At 33.5% G+C, this 21,286-nt stretch overlaps 1 protein-coding gene across 1 annotated transcript; it reads left to right on the top strand.

Annotated features, from left to right (window-relative positions):
• Positions 1–14,110: 14,110 nt before the first annotated feature.
• Positions 14,111–21,192, top strand: LOC133178132 (uncharacterized). The gene is made up of 6 exons (XM_061312887.1): positions 14,111–14,868; positions 14,922–15,371; positions 15,488–15,733; positions 17,577–17,716; positions 20,605–20,684; positions 20,827–21,192. The coding sequence occupies exons 1-6, from the start codon at positions 14,111–14,113 to the stop codon at positions 21,190–21,192; spliced, it is 2,040 nt and encodes a 679-aa protein (XP_061168871.1).
• Positions 21,193–21,286: the final 94 nt, after the last annotated feature.

Here is a 21,286-nt window from a genome sequence, read left to right on the forward strand (position 1 = left end):
CCTTTAATGACCGCGATTTTTACAAAAATATTATGTTCAAACAATAAAAACCAAACTATTCTGACTTGGATTTTCATAACTAATATTTTGGTATAAAATAAGTATATCTTGAACCAATCATTTTGACAAAAAAACGTTATTGTCCACGAACTTTTTGGACAACCCTCGTATACACATGCAACATATTTTTCTGTAAAGAAGTTAAGATTTTAACTACATGTACGTGGCCAGAGTTAAATTACATGTATCAACAGTCAGGTGATTTTTTTTCTCTGAGGTCTGTCAGCTTCTTATAGCCCAGCACTAGAATTGTCTGGATCAAGGGCCAACTGGAATGAAAATAAGTCTGTTAAATATAAGTATACATGTATACAGTCATATAAAGCCACATCTACAGATGCTCTGCGTGATGAAAATCAATCTATCTATTCATTAACTATAAATAATTAGTGTACATTTAAATAGAAAAATACTTGTACAATTCTGATTGATTGCATACTTAGATAGGATCAACCTACTGTACATATATAAGCCTGGGTCAATCTATATGTAGAAATCTTAGATTTTAAAGTACTATCATTTGAATTTGAACTTTTCATGTTGTTGCATTTATTCAAGTAAATTTTTCACTGATTTTTATATTGTGTTTACATTAACAGTTATTCTTATTGTATCAGTACCTGTCCTTGTAGTTTCCTTCAATTCATCTTGTTTTATAACTGTATTTAAGTGTATAAAAAGATACATAAGGTTCTATAAATATAAATATATAAATATCGTTGTAGTTTTTTTTTAAAATTATAAATAAGTATTCAGGAAGCCATGATATAGTGGCCTGTAAGGGGTTATAAAAACAAAATCGTAAGCCAATATAACGTGCAGAGGAACAAAACCTGTTTGTTTAGGAAGCAGTAAAAAAATTAAGCATGAGAAAGAAGTATTGATATAAAGTAGACCCCTATATGAAAAAAAAACAACTTATTTTATACTTTACACAAATACAATGTAAAATATTTCCAAGATGCTATTAAGAACTTCCAAACATGGACGGGGCATAACAAATTTCTTTAAATAATCTTAAAATAACAAAGAAATTCAAGCATCAAGTTTTGGTTCACATTTCAAGGAATTCGCAAAAAATGTTTTTTTTTTCAAATTGAATTCATTTTGAAATAACTAACGCTGTAATCTAAGTTCACTGCTCCCTAATCTTTGAGTGAAATATAAATCTTTGGTTATTTTAGAGAGAGAGAGAGAGAGAGAGCCAGCCAGGTGTTGGATCTTGGATCCACCTACTTGTCGTTGGTCTCTTCATTGTTTGTTCGTCACGTTTTTTAGGGTAATAGAGAGAAAGGGGTGTATGAGAGAGAGGGAGAGAGAGAGAGGGAGTTGTGTTCATATACTAACCAAAACCTGTTTTTAAATTACCTGTCATACCCATCCATGCACGCTGTCAAGGTAGACGCATCTATCGTATAATACTGACATAGGGTGATGTAGGCTGGTAAGCTTTTTATCTATTTATTATTATATTAATAATTTCATAGTTTTCAGTTATGATTTAAGCAATTAATTTATACGTAAAATTGATATTGTAATATTAACGGATATTTAAAGTAATTGAACTGCGTGTAAAGTATAAATGTAAAGTATGTTGTGTGAATGTTGTAGGTTTGATCCATAATATAATTTACCAAAACCTAAGATCTGTTTGTCTGAATTTCTACCGACAGGTTTCACCCACACCCACACAGATAGATAGATAGATAGATAGATAGATAGCACTAAAAGACCAACAACACTGCATATCCTAAGTGTTGGATCTACTAAGTAGATACAAGGTCACGGATGGAAATTTATACTAAAAATGACCAACGACACGAACGATAAAAATTGTCAAATTTTCGGGACGCCCTGTCCCTTTCTCAGGACAAAGAAAAAAGTTAAGAAGTCATAAAAACAAAGGAAACAAATAATAAAAAAAACAACTAGCACTACTACTAAACTACCAAACACTATGTATTTACAATGTTACATGTTTAAGTTGAAGTTTATAACCAATGGTAAAGAACGAAATCCGGACCGCTATGAAATACGTCCAGTCTGTTGGGTGTACACTGGTGAAGTATTACACTATAAACTGTAAAAGTACTATTTAAGCTTCTGAATGTCTAGAGGTTCTTTGAGGCTGGTACTATACACTCACTAGTAATGATGTGTTGACAGTCACCCTGGTGCATGTAAATGTAGGGTTGTCCAAGTCTTAGGGTCAGGTTCAGGAATGATGTGTCTTCCATGGAAGATGTCTGTATGGGTCCTATTTCCCTGGCTGGGTCCTTGGCCAAGTCACGAATCACTCTGAAACAGTCAAGTTTTAATATAAATCTCTTAAGTTGGATCGAGGAACTGTGCTTTCCCTACCACCCTCACTAGCAAAAAGAAAAAATATAAGAAGAAAAGAAAAAAAAGACATTATTTGATGACTTTTATATTCAAACTTAATGCTAAATCTCATTATTATCTTAAGTTATTTAATTTGCCGTTTGAAAATCTGAATTTTGTATGGTACATTGTAATTCTACCAGTTTCATCTTTTCTTGCCCAGTGGTTTTTGAAAAGAAGATTTTTAAAAGATGCCACCAAATTTTCACGAATTCTTGATTATGCCCCCTTGAAAGAGGGCATGGCACTATCTAAGTTGAACAAACTTAAATCCCCTTCACCCAAGGATGCTATAATAATAATAACTAGAAACTCGTTGCGAGCACGAGAGGTCTTCCGTCCGAATAACCATTCTTATATTAAGTGATATTTTTTGCACGTAAAATTACATTTATATGGGCTTGTGGTAAAGATCACCTATAAATATATATTTAAAAAAATACCAGGATATTAAAGATTTTTTTATTTATAAAAAAAATTGAATCAGTGGAGAATTTAGACAGAAAAAAAGTCAAACATCAATTATAAAGATGAAAATGTAAATTTAGGCTAAAAAATGAAAACAAAAATCGGATATAGTCGGGATTGAACCCAGATCGCATGCGTGAAAAACTAATATGGAAACCACTTTACCAGTGCAATGTAAACCAACCATCATTGATGTGTTTATTTGCACTCATTGCCCGAAGTAAAGAGCCCCAGGCAGGTTAATGTTTTCATAGTACGGAACTATAAATTTAAGTTAGCTAACCAGCCAAAATTTGTGCAAGCAGATTCACATCGGAATTTGTTACCTGAGTTTTAACAGTAACTGTTAGTAGAAGAAATAATCTGTTATTGATGAAAACTATTGATGTGTTACTTCTTTTATTTTTTATGCATTCAATTTTTTATTCCATTCAATTCCAAACAGACATGTCCGTGTAATCCTTTTCTGTACTTTTATACTACTGCATCAATCCATTTGTCTAATATGAAAGGCTGGACACGATACATTATTTCGAGCCAAATATCAAGAGTAAATCTTTGCGCGTTTTTGGTGTCAAGCTCGGCTGTCTCCGTAAACTCCGACCTGCTCGTTGGAGTTTACGAAGATAGTCGCCATTTTGTACCACCGTTTCAAATTTAGAAATCAGAATATCAAAACTATTGATGTTTTTACTTCCTTTATTTTTTTATGCATTCCTTTTTTTATTCCATTCAATTCCAAACAGACATGTCCGTGTAATCCTTTTCTGCACTTCTATACTACTGCATCAGTCCATTTGTCTTCTATGAAAGGCGGGACACGATACATTATTTCGCACCAAATATCATGAGCAAATCTTCGCGCCCTTTCTTTGGTAAGCTCGGCTGTCTCCGTTAACTCCGACCTCCACGTTGTAGTTTACGAAGACCGTCGCCATTTTTGGACCACCGCTTCAAATTTAGAAATGCGAACATCTAGAGTATGGATTTATCAATTTTCAAACAAATTATATATTAGGCATTTTGCAGGAAGTATCTATCAACCTTCTAAATATTATTAAAATAATATTGAAAAACAAAAAAGTAAAAAAAAAAATCAACTTTTGAAATTCCCTTCCGGTAGCGAGTAGAACTGACGACGCACGAAAAGGTAATTTTCCCTCATCTAGAAGTCATAATCTATCATCTCTAACAGGTCTCCAGTTCATATCTTAAGCCATTTTTTGAAAAAAAAGGGGGGGGACAACATTTCATTTTAAAATCAGAAAACTGTCAATGACTTGGATCCGGAAGCGAGTTTTCCAAATTTTCCTTCTGATGAACAAAGTCCATTTGACGACTCATAATTCCTGAAAGTTTCACTTAAAACCACTGAGTAGTTTCCGAGAAATCGCCTGCACAAATTTTTTGGGGAAAGAAAATAATCATGATAATAATAAGAAACAGTAGAATCACTATAAGGTCTTCCGTGAAGACGAAAGACCTTAATAATGTCCTTTATTTATACAGGATAGCACAATTAGTTTACGAAACTAGTTTACATTGTGGTCCTGAAAACATTTATACAGACAGATGCTTTGTGGATGTTTGGTTGAAATTGGCCCAGTGTTTCTGGAGAAGAAGATGAAAATGTGAAAAGTTTACGACAAAGACAACAACGGCAGACAACGAACAAATTTTGATCAGAAGAGCTCACTTGAGCCTTCGGCTCAGGTGAGCTAAAAATTATTATTCCCCTACCGGTGAAACCGGAGGGGATTATAGGTTTCCTCTGAGTCTGTCCGTCCGTCTGTCTATCTTTTTGTCCGTCTGTTTGTCTGTCAGTCTGTCCCATTTGGTTTTCCGCACTTTTTTTCCTAAACGCTTGCAGATATTGAGCTGATTATTGGTATGTGAGTGTCCCTTGATGAGTTACAGATCAGGTTTGCATTTCGCTCCGCTTCATTGAGTTTTGTCGGAATAACGACCATTTCAATTTTTAAGGGTTTTCCGCGATTTTTTTCTAAACGCTTGGAGATATTGCGATGATTTTTGGTATGTGACTTTATCTTGATTACTTAATATAGAACAAGTTTGCATTTCGTTCCGCTTCAATGATTTTTGACGGAATTATGCATTTTCAATTTTTAACTGGAACCAGATTACACTTGCCGGTAGGGGACTATAGTATTGCTAGTGCAATACTCTCAGAATGTAGTCAATTGCACTGCTGTCATGGAAATCATTGTAAAAACAACCCTCAATATGTAGAAAAACCCAGATTTGTAGAGATCCTGTAATAAAAAGAAATAGGTAAAGAAATTTTCAATACAAAAAAAATTGAAATGAACATTTAATGAATAGAGAAATGGTGAAATATTGACGATTCTTTATGTATTGTGACACCAACCTTTTTATCAAGTGTGCTGTGCATACGGATTGAACACAGGAACATAGACAAGAAAGTTCACTCGCTCTTTCTTATGGAAGGTGAACTTTTGGATTTCTGGACTCTCGTGACATGAATTTAAAAATTCACGCGACTCTGTGTTAATTATGACATTATTTGAAGCTTGTATCCTAGATGCTCAAGAATAAATATCTTTAAAGTTTAAATGCATTGTCTTGTCTGAAATGTCTTGTCTGAAATCTGTAGACTTACTGTAAATTCCTAAATGTAGGTGATGAATTATTTATCATCTAATTTTGCAAGAAGAACCACTTGCAAAATAAAATTACTCCCCTATATTTTTATAGTGCTAAAATCCATGTAAAATCTCTTAATAAACCGTCCGCTCGCAAATTATTTTTTTTGCGATTTGATGTCTAAGAGCTATTTCACGATATTTAGTTATTTAAAATAAGGAATCTGCAGTACTTTCACAAGTGAACGTACAACATGTATACTAACTGTAAAGATAATTTTCAAGATACAACCGATCCCCGCCCCGAGGCTTCAATCCAGGGAGAAAGAATTTGAAATTGTTGTTAAGAGCTTCATGATAATTACAATCCTGCAAACATTTCGCTTGCTAGATGATCATGACGAAAAAATTATACAAAGAGACTGTAATATATTTTCAAAATATAACCAATTTGGCCCTACCATGAACCCTTGCAAACCCTTGAGCAAGAGGGCATAAATTTCATAATTATGGTAAAGGGCTATGAGTTCATAATTACCATGCGGTTTCCTTTCTGGAAATCCATAGCTGAAAAAGTTCTTCAAAGTATTGTGTTTTTCAGTACGTGACTTAAGCAAGCAGTTTGCTTCGAGAAGTCAATAAAGGTTTTAAAGGCTTTTGTCAAGTATTTTCAGTAAAAAACAAAAAAAAACCAAACCAAACAAAATCAAAACCACCTTGTCCTAGAGGAGAGGGCCCGAACCTGAGACCCTGGACCTAAAGGTCATGAAATTCACAAAGTAGTGGAAGATCGGGCTCTAAGGCCTCAATAGGGCCGTGATATTCACAATTTTCAGTGTTCATTCATCCAAGATGCTTCCTATCTAAAGAACTACGAATGCTAACTCTCGATTCTCGCCTACATTTTACACCCATCTAATTCAATATAACTTGCATTTTGGTCATTAAAACTTATTTGAATACAAAGAATAGTTCATTAATAATTGATTTATTTATTTAAAACCAGCATCAAAAAGTTGATTGCTGTTTTTACAACTCTTTTCATAAGGGGGGGATAAAAAATTTATCCATTGAAATCAGGCTTTAAAAACACTACCAAATTTTCAAATTTGAATGGAAATGGGTAAATTACCCTTAAATCTTTTCGTATGATTAACTTATGCAAAATTCAATGTATCTATGATTAATAAAATACATTTTTTAAATTTGTTATGTCATTTGAAATCGGTAAAAAATGTCGGCTTTTGCTGGGGGTTTTTTTTTGTCTGTAAACATATGGTTCCCCCAGTGACACACAAAAAGCTTTGGTATGAATTTGTGAAATAACACTCCATAATACCTGTAAAAAGTAATTTTGTTTCACGGGGGGGGGGGATATTTTCGGTTTTTCGTTGATTCTATAGTGAAAAACACAAGTTTTACCAAAATTATAGAGTTATCTCTTTTTGTTTTTCCAAATAAGTTATGTTTTATGGAAATTCACACAAATATCTATATAAATATTAAAAATCATTCAAATATGGTAACTTTTGAAAAAAGGTAGGCGGCAGAACAATACTATCGTTCGTATTTCTTGGTTGAATTGGCTCAAACATTTCAGAGAAGCTGCTGAAAATTTTCACAAAATGTACAAAATGTACATGTATGTTTGACTTTTCATTTTCATGCAGGATGCCAGATGTTCATGGACAGGTGACTTAGAAATGATGTCTCTACCTTGCCCCTTATGGAAGGGAATTACCGCCAAAAGTCTATTTATCTTGCTTTTATTCTTATTCTGCCTTCTTCTTTATTCTTTGTTATTATTGTAACTATATGTCACTTCATTGTTTTCATATTCGTCTTTATTACATTTAATTTGAACTTTTTTTCATTATTCATTTTTTCCTTACTTCTATGTTGCTTTATTCTTGTAAATTCGTTCTTCTTTCTTTTAAATTGATACAGTTTCTTTAATAAATAATTATGATCCTCTCTATTACGAATGTAAATTCAGTCACGCAAACCATGAAGCGCATTCAACGAAGACGAATACAAGTAGTGTGAATTTAATGCGGCATTATAACGCTAGGTGGCAGGGTGTTCGCTGCGAGTGTTGGTAAAATTAGGTACGCAAACCCGGGCCGAGGTTATTCGAGATTTTTCAAATTTCTGCCTTAATACTTTATCAATCGAACCCAAATTTTCAAATATGTATGTTATAGGTTCAGACATGTACCCGGTGTCGTTCCCTCTGAAGGCTGCCTAGATGGTAACACTTCCTCCGGAAGACTAGCTATATAGTGAGACTTCTCCAGGGGAAAGTCTCACTATATAATCAGTCTTCCCCCTTCATAGCGAAACTTCTCCCTTTAATTTACAGGCCCGTAGGAAGCAATTTCACTTTGAGTGGGCAAAACTATAAAAAAAAAAAAAAAAAAGGTCATCAGACGTTATTATTGAGGGGGGCACAAGCATATAGTAGCTATTAATATTTTCTATATTACTCTATATATCGGCGAAATCATCCCCCCCCCCCCCGGTTCCTACGGCCGTGATTTAGTTTCCGAATATTTTTTTTTTATTGTAAAACAATGTTTTATACTAACGTTTTCAGTGTTTGGATAAAAGTTATCCGTCTTATATGAATGAATGAATAAATATATGAATAAATAATTAAAACATTTTAATGGTGATTTTTATAATTAAAACTTCTTAACCATGCAGGTAAACATAGGTAAACTGCACGTTTCTACGGGTTAAGACCTCTTTACCGTTAAACTAATTATGTCTTTTTTCTTTTGATAAGAATCGTCTCGGAACAATACTATAATCTGTTGTGCACGATAAGTTTTTAATGCGCACTTTTATATTGATTCATTTGAAACTATTCATCTTTTATATATATATATATAAGATCATTACCTAAATATGCAATATATACATCGTCGATGTAAATAAAATCGAAACTGACCAAACACGGAAGGGAAAGTCTCACTATGGTCGGTTAGGGCGGAAGGCTCACTATATAGTCATTCCCCCCCCCCCCCGGAAGGTAAGTCTCACTATATAGCCAGACTTCCGGGGGGGGGGGGGGGAGAGACTCACTATGGGGTAAGTCTCACTATATGACACCGGTAGCGGTGGGGGGGGGGGGGGGGTGGCCACCAAACATTTTTCTAGCCATAACTTTTTACTACTGAAAATGTTCACTGAAAGACTGGTTGACCCCCTCCCACTTTTTGTTGTAGTTTAGTCAAATAAGGGACATGTACATGTACGTAGTGACGTATGAGTAAAATTAACTGAAAGAAGTTGGACCCCCCCCCCCCCCTCCACCCAAATGGAATTTTCGAGTTTGAAGAATTTTTCTCTTTTTTTGTTTGTTTGTTTGGTTTTTTTTTTGGTTTGTTTGTTTGTTTTTATTTTTTGCTTGTCAAGTTTTTTAGGTAAGTTTTTTTTTCTCTGGCTGCCCCTTTCAAAAACAATGCTACGTCTCTAAGTTTTATCTGTATTCGCTGTAAAAATTGCCAATATTTATATTCTTGTATTTATATTTTGAAAATCTCAATATTCTAGATTATTTTTGGCGATTTTTGATTTTCAGTTTGCTAAGATGGGTAGGCAATTATATCAAACCGACATTATTTTGCCAAACGAGAAATTGACAAAATAATTTTTGAGTTATTCTGATGTCAAACACCGTGTGCTTACTAGAGATATTTATTTCTTTATTGAAAAGTGCTATTTCTATATAAAAAATTAATACATATTTTCATAAAAACCGGGGGAAATTTCTAGTATGCCCCGGTCTAGCCTGGTTCCGGCCACGCCTACTCATGACGTCCCGCACTACTTTGCAGAGCATTATAGGTTGGCCGAAACCAGACTAGCCCCGCGGTCCCCAGAATCAAGCGACTGCGCATGAACAGTTATTATCCTGAAATAAAGAAATGTCAGTTCGGTGGAAGAATATATAGGGGTCCTGAAAAACAACTCAATTTATAAGGGTATACTAGTAATTATCAAAATATTTAATATTTTTTTTATATCAATAAAACTGAAATTCAATCATCCAACAAATAACTTGAATAGAGTTACTTATTTTTTCAGGTGAAAGAAAATACACAATTATTTTGGAGTTTACATCATTGGTGCGGTTTTAATGACCCAGATTTTCTTAAAACGTGTAACATGTATTTAAAGTAACAAAAGCACATTTGAAAGAAGAAATGCTTATAAATAGTTAAATTATAATGTTTAGCATCAGAATAATTTATATTTAGGAATTTCTTGATAAATTTTTATTATTTGATAAAATTTACATTTTAGATACACATGTTTTAAATATTATTGATTCATTGAGTTCTGTGGAGAATGAACGTCTTTTCTGTATTGTTCAAACTTTTATTAAACATTCTGGCAGATTAACATGTTAGTATTAGTATTATTATAAATATATTTATTTATATATACATGTATATACAGAATTATATGTATGATTTTTTTTTAAATGCATTGATTTGTAAATTTCACTAATATTGAATGTTTTGAATGTACATATTTAACTGTGTCCTAATCTAATTTAATTTTTGTAATTTACACGTAGGGAGATGGCGTAATAAGTTTTTAGAACTTGTGCCCAATCCCTTTGTAATTAGAAACTACAATAAAATATGTCCAAACCAATAATTTATAAATTTATTAGCTTTTTGTCAAAAAAAAACCCACTAATAATGTCAGCTTGATACTGCCTTCCAAAAACTTGGAAATCAAATAATTTTCTTCTAAATCTAAAATATTGAGCATTTCGGGGCAATTTTACCGCGTATGCAAATAAACCTATAACTAACATAACTTGAAAATTTGGGTTCGATTGATAAAGTATTAAGGCAGAAATTTGAAAAATCTCGAATAACCTCGGCCCGGGTTTGCGTACCTAATTTTACCAACACTCGCAGCGAACACCTTGCCACCTAGCGTTATAATGCCGCATTAAATTCACACTGCTTGTATTCGTCTTCGTTGAATGCGCTTCATGGTTTGCATGACTGAATTTACATTTGTAATAGAGATGAGCATAATTATTTATTAAAGAAACTGTATCAATTTAAAAGAAAGAAGAACGAATTTACAAGAATAAAGCAACATAGAAGTAAGGACAAAATGAAGAATGAAAAAAGTTCAAAGTGAAATGTAATAAAGACGAATATGAAAACAATAAAGTGACATATAGTTACAATAATAACAAAGAATAAAGAAGTAGACAGAATAAGAATAAAAGCAAGATAAATAGACTTTTGGCGGTAATTACCTTCCATAGCCCCTCCCCCTCCATTTTTTATAGCATGCATGAAAAGACATTTTATTCTCGGTTTGAATATTTACAAATCTGATCCAGCAAGCTGAACTCAATGCATTTATTTAATTTTCTTCCAACAATCCAATGACTTGTCTCTTAATCCTATTGATAATGGTAAACCATGTGGTTAAACGAATTTTACTGCCAATATTAAAAGTGAGTATATTTAATCAGCATAAGAAAAGAATGTTTAAGGCACAGCAAAGAATAAAGATTGTTTGCTAATATTCAAATACCAGTACACAACAACCAGGAGGTAAAATAACTAACATGTAAATTATACATGTGTCATTTGGATTCCTGTTTATTCAATATTTACTTTAGAGACTTTATATGGAGCTCTATAACCACTTACAGAACTAAAAATTAAAAAAGAAATGTGGTGACTGTAGGTAGTGGAACTAATGTCTCTGGAAACCATCTCTAAATGGAAGGGTATTAATAAGATTGATTGATTGTTTGTTTGTTGTTGAACGTCCCTCTCGAGAATTTTTCACTCATATGGAGACGCAACCACTTGCCGGTGGAGGCTACAAATTTTGACCTATACTCGTCCCTTAGGGCCTTTGAGCAGTGAGGGATCTTTTTCGTGCCAGCACTTACTGCGAATTAAACGGGACAGTTCCCCACGTTCCCCAGTGGAATTCGACCTGCAACGTAAGGATCAACCTCTTGCTCCGCGACTCAAGAGCAGACGCTCTAACCACTGCGCCACTCGGGCGACTTTTAATAAGATAACCTGACCTCAATTATTATTAACGCTATTATTTGTGTTACCAGTAGACTTATCAAAGATATTTTACAAGGTTGAAAAGGTTTCATACATATTAAACACAGATAAACAGATGAAAAAAATGATAGAAAAATGTAAGAGGAACTGAGTTTGTAATACTGGTAGTACATTGGGTTTTATCTTTCTGATTTAGTGTATTGTCTTTCTTAATTTGTTATTATTATGTTTATTGCCGACTTTGTAGCATTTCTGTATGCTTATTGAACTATGCACAGTATATTATTGTTAATTGAAAACAATATATAAATCTACATGTATTTTTTAACCCGAGTAAACAGTACTTCGGCATACTAATTTAAATTTCTTACGGTATTGCAAACTAAATAAAAACAATTTAGCAAATCTAAATTATACTATTTCGCCCCCCCCCCTCTTGTGTTTAATTTTAAACTAAATTTATAATTAATACTCGCACATACACCCTCCCAAATATGTATTTAATTAATTTAATGTTTTAACAACCCCCCTTTTTCTTATTTAATTTTATGTCTATAATTTATGTTCAACAATTATTGAAGAAATACACCCCCCTTTTTTGTTACTATTTGCAATTTTATCTCATCTTTGTTTTCTCCATATATTAAGTTGACATTGTACTCCATGTATGGTCGGCCACCAAAAAATGATTGCTTCAGTCTTTTTGACTGGGTAACACGGTGGTTATTTATTTATTTATCATTTATTTATTTTTAAAAAATAATAAGTAGATGTACTAATAAGTAGATGTACTACGTATGTCTACACGATCATACAGAGGCCTGTTCACGAGAACAGAGATTTTGAGGCTGGGAGCACAAGGTGAAAAATAAGAATAATAAAAATTCTTAGCACCAGTGAATGATAAATCATAGTAAGATTTATCGAAATATATATACACATTAAATATACAAATCTACCGGAAATGGCGAGGACAGGTTTGTCGTGCTAGAATGAATGGCCAATTCATTACCGAAACAAACCTGCATGGAGTTTGGGACTAGCACCTGATGAGAGTTCTATCACGGTGTGATTTTTGATAAAAACAATTTTAGTGACATGTTTTAACTATCTTTGAAATATACTTTTAATCTATTGTAATTACTTAAAACAACATAAAATACTAATTATGCTAGTTACCATGTAACTCAAAATGTGTCAATTTAATCGATTTACTCAACATGTCATGAGTTATTCTATCTAAGCCATCTGTCACTCATGCTCAGAATTGTGCTAATTGTCATTGTTATATTTTATTATTTATATGTTACATGCAACATTGTTAAGCCTGCCAGTCAAGTCCTAGGCTTCGGATTGTTCGGGTGCAATTTTTGGATTTCCAGAATTCGCCCTACCGACCTAAGTAACAATCAAGTGCTATTCCATCGTTAGCATTTTTATGTTTCATTGTTGCCGGAGAGGTTTTTACACTTATTTTCCCCGGTGATAGTTCCCTCAGACAATTACTGGCATTTTAGCCGACATCTTTTGGCTTTTTGGCATCTTTTAAAATGATAATTATGCTATAGCACAAACCCAAAATTTCTAAATTCAATTTGGCTTAACTGCTTCCTGATCGTTTTCTTTATTAAAATTTTGATTTTTGTTCACACATACACAAACACAAATTCAAATAATCTGTTAATAATCAAACAATGTATAGACTAATGCTGTGTGCTAATTATTGTGTTTATTGCCGAGTTTGTAGTATTTTTATATGCTTATTGAACAATGTACAGTATTATTGCTTATTGAAAACAATATATTAAATCTACATGTATTTTTTAACCCGAGTAAGCAGTACTTCGGTATACTAATTTAAATTTCTTATGGTATTGCAAGCTAAATAAAAATAGTTTAGCAAATCTAAATTATAATATTTCGCCCCCCTTTTGTGTTTAATTTTTAAATTACATCTATAATTAATACACGCACACACACCCTTCCAAATATATCCATTTAATTAAATTAATGTGTTAACCACACCCCCCCCTTTTTTTCTCATTTAATTTTATGTTAAATCTATAATTTATGTTCAACAATTATTGAAGACCCCCCTTTTGTTACTATTTGCAATTTTATCTCATCCCTCATCTTTGTTTTCTCTATATATTAAGTTGACATTGTACTCCATGTATGGTCGACCACCAAAAAATGATTGCTTCAGTTTTCTTGACTGGGTAACACGGTGGTTATTTATTCATTTATCATTTATTTATTTTTAAAAAATAAAAAGTAGATGTACTAAGTATATCTACACGATCATACAGAGGCCTGTTCACGAGAAAAGAGATTTTGAGGCTGGAAGCACAAGGTGAAAATAGAATAATAAAAATTCTTAGCACCAATGAATGATAAATCATAGTAAGATCTATCGAAATATATATACACATAATATAGAATTATCTTCTTTTATCATTAATTCACATTACATATAATTCAATTTTTGGGGCCTAAGGTTTAAATATGGACCCCCGTACCAGTGCACAGGACGTGTTGCGATGTGACCTGTGTGAGACTGCTGTGGTGCAGATGCACTGTGATACATGTCTTGTCAACCTGTGTAAGGCCTGTGTGGGTGACCATTTCACAGCCGCCCTCTCAAAATCTCACAAAATTGTGGATTTTAAGAACAGAAAATCGACTCCCCTCTACCCTGGATGTTTAACACATAATAACGAACGATGTAAAATGTACTGTAAGCAATGTGACATTCCTCTTTGCACTAAATGCATTGCAACTGATGAACATCTAGGTCATAAGGTATCAGAAATTTTGCAAGTTCTAGATGAAAAAAGGATCAGTATCATCCTAGAACAGACTGAATTAAATGATACAATTTACCCAATCTACCAGGACATTGCCTCTGATGTACAAAACAGAATGAGTCAGTTAGGAAAGGAATATGGAGATCTCTCAACAGTTATAACAAAACATGGAGAAGACTGGCACAGAGAAATTGACAAACTTGTCAAGAAACTTCAATCTGAAGTTGATGAGTTGAAAAACACACAGTTACAAACTCTACAGAAACATCTGGATGAAATAAACAAGAACATTTCTGACATCAAGGATGAAATCAATTCACTTGAGAATGCTGTAGGCTCTAAAGATATTTCTAAGCTCTTTAGTGTTAAATCCAGTGTTGAAGAATATAGACGGATTCCACTTCAAATTGTGCCATCTTTGCCTAAATTCACACCAAAAAGAATTGACGGAGAATTGTTTGTGCGCTCATATCATTAAGTCCATCAACTTCAGTTGAAAATGGATACAGTTTGAAGATAAAAAAGAAATCGCCAGAAGCAGAATCCTCTCCTCTTTTCAAACAACTGCTTGATGAAACACATATTATCACCACCACAGACACTGGATTTGAAGATTACCTTTACAATGTGGCCTGTCTGAGTGATGAAGAAATCTGGACAAGAGGATATGACAGCATCGTAAAACTCTTCAGTATCAATCAGGGATCACAACTCAAAGCAATCAGAACCAAGTCAGGGAACAGACCACCTCACATGGCAGTGACAAAAAGTGGTGATCTCGTTTTTACTAATTACAGTGATCAAACAGTTAACATTGTGAAGAATGAGAAGATAGAAGAGGTGATCAGACTACAGAACTGGATACCTCGCAACGTCTGTAGTACCCTCTCTGGTGACCTGCTGGTTATCCTCAATAATGAAAGAATGGGAGCAAAAGTTGTCCGTTACTATATGGTTCCGTAGAGAAACAAGGCATTCAGTTTGACGATAAAAGTATACCTCTCTTTACTGCTTCTTATTACAAATACATAACTGAGAACAAGAACCTGGATATCTGTGTGTCTGACTGTGAAAGACAAGCTGTAGTAGTGGTTAATAAGGCCGGGAAACTGAGATTCAGGTACACTGGACATATTCCTGCTCCACAGAATAAACCATTCTATCCACGAGGAATCACCACAGACAGCCAGAGTTATATCCTTACAGCTGATTATAACAATTACTGTGTCCACATCATAGACCAGGATGGACAATTCCTCCGTTACATAAACTGTGGACTAAGTGCACCCTGGGGACTGTGTACGGATGAAAATTACAATCAGTTTGTTGCTCAATGTTCGAATAAACAAGTGAAGAAAATCAAATATCTGCAATGAAATCCATCGCCTCTGTAAATTGCAGTAGATTTCAGTAAACGGTAATAAAGTTTACTTGTAGACATTACTTTAACTTCATTTAAGCTCTTCTTCAACAGAAAAACAGATGAAAAAATCATCAGTTTGATTAATCTCTAGAATATGTTACATTTAACCCAAGTTTGTATAATCATTATACATCTGTACTGTATATATACAGTCAAACCTCGTAATCTCAAACTTCAAAGGACCGAGAAAATACTTCGAGATATCCGATGATTCGAGATATCCAGGGCAAATTACTGAAGAGATAAGTGCTTGGGACTTCAAAATCACCTCGACATATCCATGGTATTCGAGATATCCGTGTTCGAAATACCGAAGTTCAACTGTACATGTAAAATAGGAGGGTTGTCCCAAAAAAATTCGAACTTTTTAAATATTTCATAAACTTATTCATTTTTGGCACAATGTTAGGAAATGATATTTTCGTCATTTTGGCTAAATAATATATAGTTGTAATGGTATATGCATTGAGAAACAACATTTAAAGGGTGTTAAATATCAGTGGTCGGTGTACGGCAATTTCATAACTTTCGAAAATAGCATTGACAGCGGTTTTTTCTTTATTACCAGGATATATGGAAATATAATGTGAAAAAAAATATATCCTTATAAACTGTATGATCTAGCGTACTCCTGTGTAAAATATCAATACTCTGGCATCGCAAATACCAAAAATATGACGTTATGTGCGCAAACACTATTAATTTGATATTATCAAAAACGGCGACGTCGCGACGTGTGGTGCGCTGCGATAATTCAGCGCACCACAATTATCACTCAGCACTGTGTGGAGCGCATTTTGACTCCTGTTCATAAGGGAAAAGAGCTGGGAACAAAAGAACGACAAAAATACATGTATCGAACACTGGATTATACATAGTAAAAGAGATTTAAAGATGAATGGACTAATCACCCGATGGAAGAAGCATGTGGTAGACCAACAAAAATTACGAAAAACAGAAAAGTCTATAGATGGTCGTCATACGTGGAGATAGCCGTTAATTATACGAGCTTTTAGGTTTATGATCGGGGTTGGAAAATTGTCTTTTTAAATTTTTTTTAATTCTTTGTCAATGATTTATTCTTTACTATAATGCGTGTTAAATGGACAACTCGGTAACTAAAAGAAAATCTAGTGCAGCATGAAATATGAAGATAACGAACAGTATTCAATCTCGAAAGTCCAATGAAACGATACAAATTTGAAGCAGAGCAAACACGGACCTCAAAATCTAGAGGTGGGATCAGGTGCCATGGAGGAGTGAGCATCCCCTGCCAACCGGTCACATCCGCCGTGTGCTCCTTGTCATGATCGGGTAATAACGGAGAAATCTGTAGCATTGAATTTAAATTTCGAACAAATTTTTAACAAGACGTACGACTCCTGAACAAGTTCAGAAACTCAACGAGGTACGATTTTTGCCGTCGTCGGTGTTGCGCCGACTTATTTTGATTGATTAGTTATCAAAGAGAAAAATGTTACTTATAGATATATTTTATTGAAATTTCTGTGAATTATGTAAAAAATGTTAATTATGGTCCATGCCAATTTTTAACTTTGTAATATTAATGAAACGAAAATTATTGAAAATGTTCGGGGGGGGGGGGGGAGGGGGGAGGGGGGTTCTCGGACAACCCTCGTTTTAGTGTGGTTTAATATGATTGAATTATTTATTTGAAATGATCGATGAATAAATCTACTACCACATATAATAGCTATTATGTGATTAACCTGTTATATAGGAAGTTTTTAATATTGGAAAAACATCAAGCGAACAGGTTTGAGACAACTGTTGAAGCCAATAACATAACAATAGACATTTTAGTCCAATATCTTGAAACAGTAAAGCTTGTTGGTATAAAGAAGTTTGAGTTAAGGGAATGTTAGCAAATCATGGGACTCTGATCACTCTGACAAATAAAGACATGGTGTGAGTGTTGTATGAGGTTGCATTATTGGTTACATGTAATTCTCAAGAATTGTAAGATTTGGACTAAATCAAACATTTACAAAAAAAATGCTCTCAAGGAAAGTTACTTGAAATAATTGCAAAACTGTATATTAGGTTTTCCCACGAATCAGAACCTAAAACAGTATATTAAATGTACGCGATTCAAATTTTCACTATTTCAAAGATATAGTGAAAGTATGAAAATATAATTCATGATTGTTTAAACTTATGGAGGAACAGGGGGAAAGCCAGCATTTGTACGTATAACTCTTTATATTCACATTCACATTGGATATATTCTCAATTATTACTATACAGTGATGTGTCTAAGAATAGACATCTAAAAAAATTGCCTTACTATGAACGACTTTATATGGGAGGAAAACAAAGCACACAGAAAACAACTTACTGAACACAGTTCACCGTACTTTTATTTACTTGTATACTAATATATCAGCAAAGAGAGATAACTCTATTACAAAAAAAAAAAACTTTGTATCAATTTTACGCTTATTTAATTTCTGTGGTTCGAAAACAAAGCGGAAATTGGATACACACGGAAAAAAACCTGATATAGGGTAAAAATCCTCATTTTCCCTTTCGAGGCAGAATAAAACCATGCAAAAATGAATGTCCCGCCAAGGACTTATAAGTAATGCAACATGAACATTTGTACAAGTGAATGAAGTTTGATGAAAATACCTTGAATAACTTCTTAAACTGAGTTAAATAACAATAAATAGTAGAGTCAAAGATCATTGGAAAGGTCAAGGTTAAAAATAAACTTGGACACAGTTTATCACCTCTCACAAAATATTGTCTCAGTGCTAAGCTTATATATCTTATACACTTTTAAATTTAACACAAAGGATGACTGCACTTAAGAAAATGCGAAATTTGTTACAAAATAAACTTTCAAAACAAGCATTTTTCTTTTCATTGCAAGAATGGCCAACATCCAACCTACAACTTTATGGAATTACGTTCAATAAAAGTGTGTGTTTACAAAGTTCGAATCTGTTTTCAAAGGCAGGGGTCATCACAATTTCTTGAATCTCAGTTCGATAATGAGGACGCCCACTTTTTTTACTGACTTCATACATAGTCAGCACATGTTTGTCTGTTGTTCTACGTTTAACAGTAGTTGTATATTTGCATGAATAATAAATACGTCAAAAAGAGGTTAATAGACAAACATGCGCTCATAGTTAAAAAAAGAAAAAAAACTGTCTCTTCTTACATTCGCTCTCTGTGTTGTAACCAAGGGTTGTGACATGTTGAATATTATAATTCACCACGTGATTTCTTACCTCAGGTAATTTTGTGAATACTAAATTCCGTCACGTGACTTTGAGATACAAATGTAGTATGTTTTGTGCTAACTAGGACATTGTGTTCGAACACGTTAAGTCATCTGTCTAATTTTAGACCCATTCTTACAATGTTAGCTCCACCTCTCATGCATATTTAATGGTCAATCAAGGGCAGGTAAATGTAAATTCTCTATATTTGGAAAGCAGTAAGGACAAAAAACATTGAATAATTTTATTGTATCACAGTCTAAAATCATTTTAAGATTTAAATTTGGTTCCTAATTGACAGGATTTTTTCATAAACATACAAAAGTGAAATAAGGTTAAGATATAAGAGCAACAGAAGCAACCGAAAAAGACCCCAAAACCGGCGTTAAGTGCAGTCATCCTTTGAGAAAGAGAAAAGTGGGGTAGAGGATCAAAAATGTTGAAGTTGAATAGTTTTCCTAAATATGTATCAGCATACGACGTTTCATAAAAATATCTTTGTTTCTTTGAAACTAAGCTAAACACAAATTTTAGAAAAGTAGGGTCAAGGTTTAAAGGAAAGGTCAAGGTCAAAATGTTGATGGAATTGAATAGCTCTCGTCAATGTGTAAAAGTATATTAAATCTGATAAAAATATCTTGAATACTTTCTTTGAAATTGAGCTAAGCACAAATTAGAAGTCAAGGTCAAAGGAAAGGTCAAAGTCAAAACGTTGATGCACTGGAGTAGCTCTCATCAATATGTATCAGCATATGAAGTTTGATAAAAATATCTTGAATAGTCTTTTTGAAATTGAGCTAAGCACAAATTTGATGTCAAGATCAGATTAAAAGGTCAAGGTCATAAATGTTAATGCACTTGAATAGCTCTCATCAATACGTATCAGCATATGAAGTTTGATAAAAAAAAAATACCATGAATAGTTTCTTTGAAACGTAGCTAAACACAAATTTTAGAAAAGTGAAGTCAAGATAAAAGGAAAGGTCAAGACCAAAATATGTTGATGAAGTTAAATAGTTTATTATCAATATGTATCAGCATATAAGGTTTGTTAAAAATATCTTGAATAATTTCTTTAAAATTAACCTAAACACAAACTTAAGTGAGGTCGAGATCATATGAAAGGTTAAAGTAAAAAAAATGTTGATGCACTTGAATAGCTTTCATCAATATGTATCAGCATATGGAGTTTGACAAAAAATATCTTGAATAGTTTCTTTGAAACTGAACTTAATGCAAAGTGTGACAGAAGGTCAAACGCAAAGACGGAAACGGATATGACAAACACTATATATGCCCCAGCAAAATTGATGGCGGGGCATAAAAATAGTTATGTGTAAAAGTCTCTTGCAAAAATAAAGCTGTTGTTTAAACAAATTGAACATTGCCGAGATACACATTAACTTCAGCCCTGATTACTCTGGTGTATGTGATTTCAATCCCTTTATTTGGCATTTTTTAAATGAAAGCACAAGGCTTGTATATACATGTATTTTACGTTTATGTTTGACACAGCAGTATCAAAGGGTGGAGATTTAGTTTATACTGATTACTGGGATAGAACTGTGAACATTGTGAAGAATGAGAATATAGAGAAGGTGATCAGACTACAGAACTGGATACTTAAAGGTGTCTAAAGGTAACTCCTCTGGTGACCTCCTGGTTATCATGGACAGTAATGATAACAAACAATTAAAAGTTGTATGTTATTCTGGCTCCATAAAAAAACAAACATTTCAGTTTGATGATAAAGGTAAATGTCTCTATGCCTGTCATCAGAACTACCTTACTGAGAAAAAAGACCTGGATATATGTGTGTCTGACTGTAAAGCTAAAGCAGTAGTGGTGGCCAAACAGGCCAGGAAACTGATATTCAGGTACACTGGTCATACTTCTGCTCCACAGAACCAACCATCGAGTCCACAAGGAATCACCACAGACAGTCAGAGTCACATCCTTACAGCTGATATTAACAATTACCGTGTCCACATCATAGACCAGGATGGACAGTTCCTCTGTTACATAGACTGTGGAGTGAGTGATCAACAGGGACTGTGCATAGATATGACAATATGTTTGTTGTTCAATATAATAGTAGTCAACTGAAGAAAATCAAATACCCTAGCTGCAGTAAAATTCATCATCAATGTAGATTACATTAAAAGACAAAAATGATTTGTTTGATGTGCATATATATTAA

This window comes from Saccostrea echinata, unplaced genomic scaffold (assembly GCF_033153115.1).
Source record: "Saccostrea echinata isolate AGI-Se365-2 ecotype Australia unplaced genomic scaffold, CSIRO_AGI_Sech_v1 ptg000002l, whole genome shotgun sequence".
Classification (NCBI taxonomy): domain Eukaryota; kingdom Metazoa; phylum Mollusca; class Bivalvia; order Ostreida; family Ostreidae; genus Saccostrea; species Saccostrea echinata.

Bases quoted from the DNA above. Each gene is read 5' to 3' on its own strand.
- LOC133178132 (XM_061312887.1), top strand. From the start codon at position 14,111: ATGGACCCCCGTACCAGTGCACAGGACGTGTTGCGATGTGACCTGTGT. The intron at 15,372-15,487 runs GTAGAGAAACAA...TGACTGTGAAAG, and splicing joins GTCCGTTACTATATGGTTCC to ACAAGCTGTAGTAGTGGTTA. The intron at 17,717-20,604 runs GTTAGCAAATCA...TTGACACAGCAG, and splicing joins GAAGTTTGAGTTAAGGGAAT to TATCAAAGGGTGGAGATTTA.